The sequence below is a fragment of the Zootoca vivipara genome, chromosome Z2 (assembly GCF_965207765.1).
Source record: "Zootoca vivipara chromosome Z2, rZooViv2.hap1.1, whole genome shotgun sequence".
Classification (NCBI taxonomy): Eukaryota; Metazoa; Chordata; class Lepidosauria; order Squamata; family Lacertidae; genus Zootoca; species Zootoca vivipara.
This window is the reverse complement of record NC_142585.1, coordinates 46,492,080-46,504,377: the sequence shown is the minus strand read 5'-3', so window position 1 is coordinate 46,504,377 and position 12,298 is coordinate 46,492,080. Positions and strand designations below refer to the sequence as shown.

At 46.9% G+C, this 12,298-nt stretch overlaps 1 protein-coding gene across 1 annotated transcript in view; it reads left to right on the top strand.

Moving 5' to 3' along the window:
* Positions 1–5,309: 5,309 nt before the first annotated feature.
* Positions 5,310–12,298, top strand: part of LHX2 (LIM homeobox 2) — a 38,016-nt gene continuing 31,027 nt past the window's right edge. The window contains exons 1-2 of the mRNA XM_088665046.1: positions 5,310–5,429; positions 10,607–10,812. Of these exons, the coding sequence (XP_088521172.1) occupies positions 5,310–5,429; positions 10,607–10,812 (326 nt within the window). The remainder of the gene's footprint in view (positions 5,430–10,606; positions 10,813–12,298) is intronic.

The window sequence follows — 12,298 nt, the reverse complement described above, 5'->3', positions numbered from 1 at the left end:
CTCCGCTTAAAGACCTCCAAAGAAGGAGACTCCACCACACTCCTCGGCAGCAAATTCCACTGCCGAACAGCTCTTACTGTCAGGAAGCTGTTGTTAGCTTGCGCTCCTCTTGCAACGTTTGTAACCTCCTTATCTTTCTCCACCCTACTTCCCCCACCCTTTTCTGTTGGGGGTAGCTGTCCCCAGAACGAAAGCCCCACCCCACCCCATCCCAGGATCATCTTCAGAGAGCTGCTGGGCGGTGGCCGGTTCCGTTCCCTGCGGGTGCTGAAATAGAAAGCACAGCTTGTGCCGGAGCCTATGGGGAGGCCCAAGTCTTGGAGCATGTTCGTAGCTTCCAGAACACTGTCCAACCATCTTGTCTTCTGCCGTCCCCTTCTCCTTGTGCCCTCCATCTTTCCCAACATCAGGGTCTTTTCCAGGGAGTCTTCTCTTCTCATGAGGTGGCCAAAGTCTTGGATCCACAAAGCTTTGCAGCTTGGAGCAAGGGTGAGTGTGGCCCTGTTGTTGTTGTTGTTTAGTCGTTTAGTTGTGTCTGGCTCTTTGTGACCCCATGGACCAGAGCACGCCAGGCACTCCTGTCTTCCACTGCCTCCCGCAGTTTGGTCAGACTCATGTTTGTAGCTTCGAGAACACTGTCCAGCCATCTCGTCCTCGGTCGTCCCTGTCTTCTTGTGCCCTCCACCTTCCCAACATCAGGGTCTTTTCCACGGAATCTTCTCTTCTCCTGAGATGGCCAAAGTCTTGGAGCATGTTGGTGGCTTCGAGAACATTGTCCAACCATCTCATCCCCTGTTCTCCCCTTCTCCTTGTGCCCTTCATCTTTCCCAACATCAGGGAGTCTTCTCTTCTCATGAGGTGGCCAAAGTCTTGGAGCATGTTGGTAGCTTCGAGAACACTGTCCAATAGGGTAATGACTTTTTTTACAACCTCCTTTCCCTGTATCATAATTTGATGAGCTTTCATTAACAATTAGATAAAATCTGACTTTCAAAGAGATTTGATTTAAAAACCTCACGCACACAATGATTTTTTTTAAAAATTATTGATTCGTTTTTGGACCATTTTTGAAGTCACTGTAGGCAGATATAAAATTGAACCCAAATTTGAGTGTCACATATATACAACATTATATAGGGTCATCAAACACACAAGGAAGCTTTTTTTAGTTGCAGTAACAGTAGAGATGCCGCTAGAGGGCGATGTTTTGCTCCCTCTCCTGGAGGTTCTTTTCCCAGCATGCCCGGCAGGGTCTTCTGGCTGAGTTTGGAGGTCGCCAAAAGGGGCTTTTACCTTGCGCAGGTGTGACATTTGCATAGCCTATTTTGCTAAGAACACTCCCCATTGTGGAATGTGGCATTGTGTCCAAATTTGATACGAAATATATCTGGAATTGTGAATACCATTTTATGAAATGGTAAAACGGCATACCAAAAAATTAAAAAACGGTTTGTGCGTGACCTTTTTAAATATTTCAATGGAATATACCTCATTTTAGTCATTAATAGGCAAAAGTTCATCCATTTGTGCAAAAGGAAATACTTTTTGAGAAAAAAAGAGAAAGTCGTCACCCTACTGTCCAACCATTTCTCTCATATATATATATATATATATATATATATATATATATATATATATAGATTTTATAGAATAAATTTTATAGAACAACAGAAAAAAACAGAAAAAGAACACAAAATATACCCAACATACCGTAACAGAATACCAACATTACAATAAAACCAAAAAAAGAAAGAAAAAAGAAATATCATATCAATCTTATATCACCAATTTTTATCAACTTCCTCCATTCCCTCCCAACTGGGTTTCTTTATAGTCCTTCATTCGTACTTTCCAGATTTTGATTCCAATCTTTTTAATAATTGCCTAGACCTATTAATACTCTTAATAACTTATCAATCCTATCAATCTCTTAGACTTTACTCAAAAAGAAAACCATTCTATACTAATTAAATCTTGATAATCAATATGATAATAACACTTAAATGAATATTAATACATAATTAACTTCTCAAGTAAACCTCCTTTTCCTTCCAAATCTTTGGCTGAAAACTACTAATCTTACAATTCTTTTCTAAAGAAACTTTAAATTTCTTCCAATCTTCTTCCACTGATTCTTCCCCCTGGTCTCCCAGCCAGCTCGGACAGTTCCATGAATTCTATCAGCTTCATCTGCTATTCTTCCACCGTAGGTATGTCTTCCGTTTTCCAATTCTTTGCTAATACAATTCTAGGTGCTGTTGTGGCATACAAAAACAAAAACACGTAACAACTTTCTTGGTTAATTCCTCTCTAATTATCCTGACTCTTCGTGACCCCCTGGACCAGAGCATGCCAGCCATTCCTGTCTTCCACTACCTCCTGCAGTTTGGTCAGACTCATGTTGGTGGCTTCGGGAACACTGTCCAACCATCTCGTCCTCTGCCGTCCGCTTCTCCTAGTGCCCTCAAACCTATCCAATAAAAAGCGTTATTCAGAAGATCGGTTTCCACATCCCACTAAGGAAAATAACACAATAAAATTCAAAACAGCAACAACAATTATTTGCAACAAAACTGATGAACTTGATTTGTTGTTGTTGTTGTTTAGTTGTTTAGTCGTGTCCAACTCTTTGTGACCCCCTGGACCAGAGCACGCCAGGCACTCCTGTCTTCCACTGCCTCCCGCAGTTTGGTCAGACTCATGTTGGTGGCTTTGAGAACACTGTCCAACCATCTCGTCCTCTGCCGCCCCCTTCTCTTTAAAATAAAAAAAAAAGATTTTTTTTATAATAATAAAACATTGAAGACAACTAGCATATCACATACAAACAATAAAAAACATAACAATGCAAAACTACAAAAACAATTAAATTCTCACTCACTCTTATATTCCGTATCTTTATCGACTTATTGATTTTTTATAATAAGAAAACATTGAAAACAACAAACATATCATATACAAAACAACAACATAACAATACATTACTACAAAAACAATTAAATTCTCACTCACTCTTATATTCCGTATCTTTATCGACTTATTGATTTTTTATAATAAGAAAGCATTGAAAACAACTAACATATCATATACAAAAAACAACATAACAATACATAACTACAAAAACAATTAATTTTTCACTCACTCTTATATTCCGTATCTTTATCGACTTCCTCCTTTCCCTCCCATCTACGTTACTCTATATCACTTGCTTCGCACTTTCTAAATCTTAATCACATTCTTTTTCATAATTATCTAATCTAAGCAATACTCTTCATCCCTTTTCAATCAGAAATTTCCAAAACCTCAGGATTTAATTTTGGTCTGAAGAGCATAATAACATCCTATCATATATCTAAATCATAACACATAAAACATTCATCTATCTTACTTCTGCAACCTCCTTTACTTCCAAATCCTTTACGAGGTATTACTAATCTTATAATTCTTCTCTCAATAAACTTTCAATTTCTTCCAATCTTCTTCCACTCATTCTTCTCCCTGGTCTCGGAGTCTCCCAGTCAGCTCGGACAGTTCCATGAATTCTATCAGCTTCATCTGCCAGTCGTCCACCGTGTGCCGTCCCCTTCTCCTTGCGCCCTCCATCTTTCTCAACATCAGGTAGTGTTCTCTTCTCATGAGGTGGCCAAAGTCTTGGAGCATGTTGGTGGCTTTGAGAACACTGTCCAACCATCTCATCCTCTGTCGTCCCCTTCTTATTGTGCCCTCCATCTTTCCCAACATCAGCGGGGGAGGGGGATCTTCTCTTCTCCTGAGGTGGCCAAAGTCTTGGAGCCCCAAAGCTTTGCAGCTTGGAGCAAGGGGGAGTGTGGCCCATAGCTGTCGTCGCGCGAAGAACCCTCTTCGGCATAAGGGAATTTCCCTTCAAGAAAGGGAACACTTGACAGCTAGGACATTGGGGCCCCAGGACAGAAAGAGAGGAGGCGGCAGGCGGGGTGTCCTGGCAGGACTTCTAGAAATCCAGGGATTTTAAAGAAGCGCCCCTCCGAACGCACACACCATCTCCCTCCCTCCCTCCCTCCCTCCCTCCCTGCCTGCCTGCCTGGCTCTTTTTCTCCAGGTGTCAAAGAGGGATGGGAAATCCTCACCACAAGATCCTCTCTGTTGTTGTTTAGTCGTGTCCGACCCCATGGACCAGAGCAGTGTCGTCCCCTTCTCCTTGTGCCCTCCAGCTTTCCCAACACCAGGGAGTCTTCTCTTCTCCTGAGGTGGCCAAAGTCTTGGAGCATGTTGGTAGCTTCGAGAACACTGTCCAACCATCCCCTCCTCTGCCTTCCCCTTCTCCTTGCGCCCTCCATCTTTCCCAACATCAGGGAACTCTTCTCTTCTCATGAGGTGGCCCAAGTCTGGGAGCCTCAGCTTCAGGATCTGTCCTTCCAGGGAGCCCTCAGGGCTGATTTCCTTCAGGATGGAGAGGTTGGGTCTTCTTGCAGTCCACGGGACTCTCAAGAGTCTCCTCCAGCACCGTAATTCAAAAGTGCTGGAGGGTCTAAAAAAGTACGACTCTTCCTCCTGCGAGGATGGGGTAAGGCGGAAGCTTCCCCCCCCCGTTTTCCCCAGGAGGGCTGGGAGTGGTGGGGAGGAGCCGGAGGGGGGGTCTCTATCCGGACTATCTTTCCTCTGCCTCAGCCCTGCAGCAGCAGCCAGGCTGGGCTCTGCACCGACGGCGCGGCCAGGGCGCATAGCTGTCAAGTTCTCCCTTCGGCTGAATAGGCTTCCTCGCGAGAAAAAGGGCAAACTCGACAGCTCTGGGCCAGGGAGAGAGGAGCTGAGCAGCCAATGGGCGCCGCGCCCGACGTGATGTCAGAGCAACGCTAGAAAAGGCGCGGAGCCTTGCGCTGGGCTAGGACTACGGCGGCTCCAGCCTGGATCGCGGCTCCTCCTCCACCACCTCCTCCTCCTTCCTCCTCCTCTTCCCGGTCGCCCGGCCTGGCCTGGCCCTCCCCTCCGCCAGTTGCTTGCGCGCTGGCTCGCTCCGTCCCCCGTGCCACCGTTCCGCGCCTGCCTGCCCTGGAGAGAAGCGCAGGCACCTCCGCCCCCGTTGCGCGCCTGCCTGCCCTGCTCCACGGATCCGGCCCGTCCAGGAGCCCGGCGCCAGCTAAGCCGGCGACCGTCCGCCCCTCTCCAAGGGACCCAGCCGACCTCTCCAAGGGACTGAAAAAGCAAGCGCAACGGCCAGACGGCGCGGGCGCCTTGGAGGCATGGCGTGGCCTCGCCGCGCGTAACGGGAGAAGCGGGAGAAGCGCGGGGCCTCCTCAGCGGCGGCGCCCGCCCCCCAACCCAGCCCTGCCATGCTCTTCCACAGCCTGGCCGGCTCGGAGATGCACGGAGTCATCGACGAAATGGACCGGCGAGCCAAAGGCGACACGCCGGCCATCAGCTCCGCCATCGGGCGCGCCGAGACTGAAACGGTAGGATCACCTAGAAGGAGACGCGCGCTCCCCGCTGCTCCGCGGATGGCTTCCCTCTGGCTCGCCAAGAAGGGCCCAGACCCCAAAGTTTGGGGGAAGCTCCGCGGATGGCTTCCTTCTGACTCACCGAGAAGGGCCCAGAGATCCCAAAGTTTGGGGGAAATGAGGGCAGTGTGTTAAGGGAAAAAAAACTCCTTTCCCATAACAAGGAGACCCCCAGATTTGCCCAACGGCCGAGCAATTCTAGATATGTGCATTTATTTAAATCATAATCATAATAATAATTATGCATTCATTTAAATCATAAAAACAACAACATATATATATATATATATATATATATATATATATATGCATTCATTTAAATCATAACAACAAGATATATATGCATTCATTTAAATCATCATCATAATAACAACAACAATATATATATGCCTTCATTTAAATAGTAATTTAAATAGTAATAATCCCCTTGCAAAGGAAGGAACAGACTCGGGCGAACAGCGAGCCTGCCCAAGGCGCTTCCCTCCGGTGCTGAGGAAAAGCGCAGCGGCTTCCCGGGGAAAGATCCTGCGTTTCAGGATATTCGGAGTAGCTAACATGAAGGGGTATCTATCTGAAGAAGTGTGCATGCACACGAAAGCTCATACCTATGGCAAACTTAATTGGTCTCTAAGGTGCTACTGGAAGTGGGTTTTTTAAATTTATTTTAAGAAGGGGTGAAGAAGCTGAGAAAGAAAATGCAATTCGTTGAAGAAATAATTCTAAGAGGGGGAGCGAGCGGCTTTGGCTGATAAATCAAATTTCTTTTACTTTCATATTTTTTTGGGCTGGCTAAAGTTATGTTTCTTCCTTTTTCTTCCTTTCGGATTCCCCATTTAAAACAAAAAAAAGGTAAAGTCCGTCATATCTCTACACAGTTATCTATTTATATATATAAAAAACGATATGTAAAAATAGATTAAATTCATCCTCGTTGAGCACAAGATATTCATAGTGACAGCACAAGATATTCGAAGTGACAAAGGCCTTTATTTTTATTTATTTTGTTGATGGGAAAATTAGACCGTTTTTTTATCCTGTTTTTTTAGTTTAAAACAAACTGACCATTCAGCCAAAAAAACCCTCTCACCCGTTCGGTCACAGTGCCTTCCTTCTTTCGCCCACTGTCGCGACAGCTCCAAACCGTTTCTCGATTCCCGGTTGGCGCTTCCACCCTCAGGCCTGGGAAACAATAAAAAAAAATGCTCGGGCCGGTTTTACGTGCTCAGTTTTATTTTGGGATTTTGTTGAAAATGGAGAGGAACCGATTTAGATCCATCAGAACACGACGCTTGCAACCGCCTTTTTAGTCACTGTATTCCCCCCCCCCCCGTTTTCATTTCGGATCTTTTTGGAATTTGCTAATCGGAAAAGACATAGCGCGGGAATTATCAACTTGCTTTTTGATTATTATTTTCCAAAAAAAATCGGCTTTCTTTCTTTTTGTTTTCCTTTTGGGTGTTTGCCTCCGTTTTGCTCTTTCCAAATGTTTTTCTTCAAAGGTGGAACGGAGAACTTAGAAATTGGATCAATTAGCCGCCTTTAAAAATGCTTTTCTTGAAAGGTGGAGCGGAGAACTCAGAAATTGGATAAATTAGCCGTCTTTAAAAATGCTTTTCTTGAAAGGTGGAACGAAGAACTCAGAAATTGGATAAATTAGCCGTCGGGTGTCGTGATGCGTGAAATTCTGGAGTTGCTTAAGAGGGCCGGTTGAAACAGAATTCCCCTAGTCCGTCTCTTCTTATTTTTACGCATTAGTTTAAGGAACTAAAGGACAACAAGAACAACAGTTCAATTTGCAAACATCTTTTTTTTTTTTGCGTGGGAAACCACGAAACAAAACTTGGGACATTTGTGTGTTTTGCAACAAGCGCAAGAAGGCGAGGATTGAGCGCGCGTTTGGTTCATTCGTTTGGCTTAAAGAGGGATAGGGAAACTCTGGAGAGGAAGTAAATTCCAAGTATGTAAGTACTTGGCGAATAAATAAATTACTCTTCTATTCTATTCTTCAGCTCGCTTGGACTTACTTCCTAGTAGGCGCGCAAAGGAGCGCGCCACATGTCGCCTGGAAATGCTTTGCGCCTTAAACCTAGGGCTGGAAACGCTGCGCATTTTTACTCTGAAAGAAGTCGCACTGAACTCAGTGAGGTTTACTCCCAAGCAAGCGCAGGTCAGCCGGCAGCCCAAAGCGGCTGAGGATCTAATTTTCCCCTAAGAGTCCTACTTGAAGGAAGAGTTGGGTGTGTTTTGCGCAAAAGCGGCCTCACTCAGAGAGTAACAAGATTGGGGGAGGGAAGGCTCGTTGAATCTCACTGTAAACATTGTACAGTGACAATACAGTACAGTATTTTTTATTTCTTTCAAACAGCCCGAGATTTCTTCTTTTCCCAAGTCATTTTAAAATCATTGCTTGTTTCGTTCTGCAAGGATTGGAGGTCGGACCCTGCGATGCCCCGTCAATTGCGCTTCCTTTTAAAAACCCTCGGCTTTTCTTTTTATTTTCTTCCAATTTCGCAGCCAAACCTCTCCTGCTCCGCAGCCCGCCCCCCCCAACCCCACCCCGCCGGCCTTTGCGTTGCTTCGCTTCTCTTCTGCCCTCCGAATCCGCATTTGGCACCCCTCCATCGGGGTGGCGCACAATCCAGATTGAGAGCGGGAGAAAGGATCGCTTCATTCTCACTAACCCCTTCTTCCCCTCTCTCCCCAGGGGCTTGTTGTTTTGCTGGGCCTGGGCAATTCCCTTTGGTTGAATAGGCTTCCTCGCGAGGAAAGGGAAAACGTGGACAGCTATGGCTACGAGTGATGAGTGATCCGACCGCCAAAGAAGAAGTACCTTTCTCACCCTGACATACCTGTCCAGTTCTCCCTTTTTTTAAGGGAAATTCCCTTAGGCTGAATAGGCTTCCTCGCGAGAAAAGGGAAAACTTCACAGCTCTGCGCCCACCCTGACCATTTCCACCCTGCATTTTCCATCCTCCCTCCACTTAGAGACCCGTTGTTAAAACCGTGTACGGAAGACAATCTTAACTCGTCTCCCCCTTTTTAAGGGAGATTCTTTTACGCTGAATAGGCTTCCTCGAGAGGAAAGGGACAACTTGACAGCTGTGGCCTGGGCTGAGATGCAGCAGCGCGTGGGGGGGGGAAGAGAAGCGCTTTCCCCTCTTGGCTCTTTGGATTAGCAGTTTCTCTCTCTGGACCCCCCCCCCCCTCACTCCCGGTTTGGGCAGCTCCAAGAGCGCTTCCTGGCTCTGCAAGGAACTGGACAACACACACCCAAAAAAAACACCCCCCCCAAAAAACACCCCCTCTCCCACAACCCATCCAAAAATTTATCAGACTTCAGTGATCCCCCGGGTAAAAAGGGGGGCACGTTATCTACCTGGCCAGGGCCTCTGCAAGGGACTGGACAACCCCCCAAAAAACACCCCCTCCCTTCCAAAAAACACCCCCTCTCCCACAACACCTCCAAAAAATTATCAGACTTCAGTGATCCCCAGGGTGAAAAGGGGGCACGTCATCTACCTGGCCAGGGCCTCTGCCTGGGTCTGCAAGGGACTGGACAACCCCCCAAAACACACACACACACCCCAAAAACACCCCCTCTCCCACAACCCCTCCAAAAATTTATCAGACTTCAGTGATCCCCATGGTAAAAAAGGGGGGGCACATTATCTACCTGGCCCCGGGCCTCTGCCTGGCTCGGCAAGGGGCTGGACAAGCCCCCCCCAAACACCCCTCCCCCACAACTTCCCCCCAAAACACCCCCTCTCTCATCCCCAGGCCCAGACAGAGGGGGGTGCCCTATAGGCAAATTCCAAAGGGGCCTCGGCCAGGATATTCACAATGCGTAAAATGAAATCTTTCCCCTTCTGTCTTTATATGCAGATAACGGCTCACGCCTTGAAATGGAATTAACCGTCAGCGTAACTTTTGTGAAAATTAATTGTATGCTTGCTTATTTATCAGACTTCAGTGGTCCCCAGGGTAAAAAGAAAAGGGGGGGCACGTTATTTACCTGGCCCGGGCCTCTGCCTGGCTCTGCACCCCCTCCCCAAAAAACACCCCCTCTCTCTTCACCCCCTTAAAAACAACACCCCTTCTCTCTACCCCAGGCCCAGACAGAGGGGCGGGGCATATGGGACACTTGTCCAGGGCCTCTGATTCCATAGGGGGCCTCGGCCAGGATATTCACAATGTGTAAAATGAAATCTGGTCCATTTTGTCTTTCTGTGCAGATAGCAGCTCAAGACTTGAAATGGAATGATTGGTCAGCATAACTTTTGTGAAAATTAATCGTATACTTACTTACTTACTTACTTACAGTGGTACCTCGGTTTAAGTACACAATTGTTTCCGGAAGTCTGTACTCAACCTGAAGCGTACTTAACCCGAAGTATGAGTGTAATTGGTCCTGGAAGTCCATACTTAACCTGAAGCGTACTTACCCTGAAATGAACTTTCCCATTGAAAGTCATGGAAAGTGGATTAATCCGTTCCAGATGGGTACTTAAACTGAAAGTACTCAAACTGAAGCGTACTTAAACCGAGGTATGACTGTATTTATAAGACTTCAATGATCCCACAGGGTAAAACAAAAAACTAAACAAAAAAACAAGGCCCCCCCCACATTATATACCTGCATTATCTACCCACATTACAGTCATACCTCGGTTTAAGTACTCCGCGGACCGTCTGGAATGGATTAATCCACTTTCCATTACTATCCATGGGAAAGTTCACTTCAGGTTAAGTACGCTTCAGGTTAAGTACAGACTTCCGGAACCAATTGTGTACTTAAACCGAGGTACCACAGTATCTACCTAGCCCGGGCCTGTGCCTGGCTCTGCAAGGGCCTGGACAATGCCCCCCCCCCCGCTTCAATAAGGAATCATAGAATCCTAGAGTTGGAAGAGACCACAAGGGCCATCCAGTCCAACCGCCTTCCAAGCAGGAAACACCATCAAAACATTCCTGACATATGGCTGACAGCAACGCGTGGCCGGGTCAGCTAGTAGAATCATAGAATCCTAGAGTTGGAAGAGTCGGGGAGGCGAACCCAGGGAAAGGCCTGGGGGGGTCTGAACTGCGCCTCTCTAACCATTGTGCGCCTTGTCTGTTTGCTCCCCCCTCCGCAGCACGCTATGCCGTCCATGAGCAGCGAGAGGGCCGCCTTGTGCGCAGGCTGCGGGGGGAAGATTTCGGACCGCTACTACCTCCTGGCGGTGGACAAGCAATGGCACATGCGTTGCCTCAAGTGCTGCGAGTGCAAACTCAACCTGGAGTCGGAGCTCACCTGTTTCAGCAAAGACGGGAGCATCTACTGCAAGGAGGACTACTACAGGTAAAAACCCCAGGGCAGAGGGCCAGCGGATCTTCTTCTTCTTCTTCTTCTTCTTCTTCTTCTTCTTCTTCTTCTTCTTCTTCTTCTTCTTCTTCTTCTTCCTCTTCCTCTTCCTCTTCCTCTTCCTCTTCCTCTTCGTCTTCGTCTTCGTCTTCTTCGTCTTCTTCGTCTTCTTCGTCTTTTCCTCCTCCTCCTCCTCCTCCTCCTCCTCCTATCCGCGTAAGATTGGTATCTGAAGAAATGTGCATGCACACGAAAGCTCATACCAATGACAAACTTAGTCAGTCTCTAAGGTGCTACTTGGAGAAAAATAATATATATTATTTTGTTTCCACTACGCCGGACCAACACGGCTACCTACCTACCTGTAACCGAGTCATAGAATCATAGAGTTGGAAGAGACGACAAGGGCCATCCAGTCCAACCCCCTGCCAAGCAGGAAACACCATCAAAGCATTCCTGACATATGCCTGTCAAGCCTCTGCTTAAAGACCTCCAAAGAAGGAGACTCCACCACACTCCTTGGCAGCAAATTCCACTGCCAAACAGCTCTTACTGTCAGGAGGTTTTTCCTAATGTTGAGGTGGAATCTTCTTTCTTGTAGTTTGAATCCATTGCTCCGTGTCCGCTTCTCTGGAGCAGTAGAAAACAACCTTTCACCCTCTTCTACATGACATCCTTGGATATCTTTGAACATGGCTATCATATCACCCCTGAACCTTCTCTTCTCCAGGCTAAACATACCCAGCTCCCTAAGCCGTTCCTCATAAGGCATCATTTCCAGGCCTTTGACCATTTTGGTTGCCCTCCTCTGGACACGTTCCAGCTTGTCAGTATCCTTGAACTGTGGTGCCCAGAACTGGACACAATACTCCAGGTGAGGTCTGACCAGAGCAGAATACAGTGGTACTATTACTTCCCTTGATCTAGATGCTATACTCCTCTTGATGCAGCCCAGATTTGCATTGGCTTTTTTAGCTGCTCCATCACACTGTTGACTCATGTCAAGTTGGTGGTCTACCAAGACTCCTAGATCCTTTTCACATGTACTGCTCTCAAGCCAGGTGTCTCCCATCCTGTATTCGTGCCTTTGATTCCCCCTCCCCCAGTGGAGTACTTTACATTTCTCCTTGTTAAAGTTCATCTTGTTAGCTTTGGCTCAGTTCTCTAATCTGTTAAGGTCATCTTGAAGTGTGATCCTGTCCTCTGGGGTATTAGCCACCCCTCCCCATTTGGCCTGATCCATCATTGTGGTTTTTAACCTTATGAGGGTGTTTGCGTGTGCACGCAATAATATACAGTTACTACCACCTGCCTCCTGCATCTACAAGTACATAGCTGTCCAGTTCTCCCTTGTTTTAAGGGAAATTCCCTTAGACTGAATAGGCTTCCTCACGAGAAACGGGAAAAGTTCACAGCTCTGCGCCCACCCTGACCATTTCCACCCTGCATTTTTCATCCTCCCTCCACTTCGGGACCCATTGTT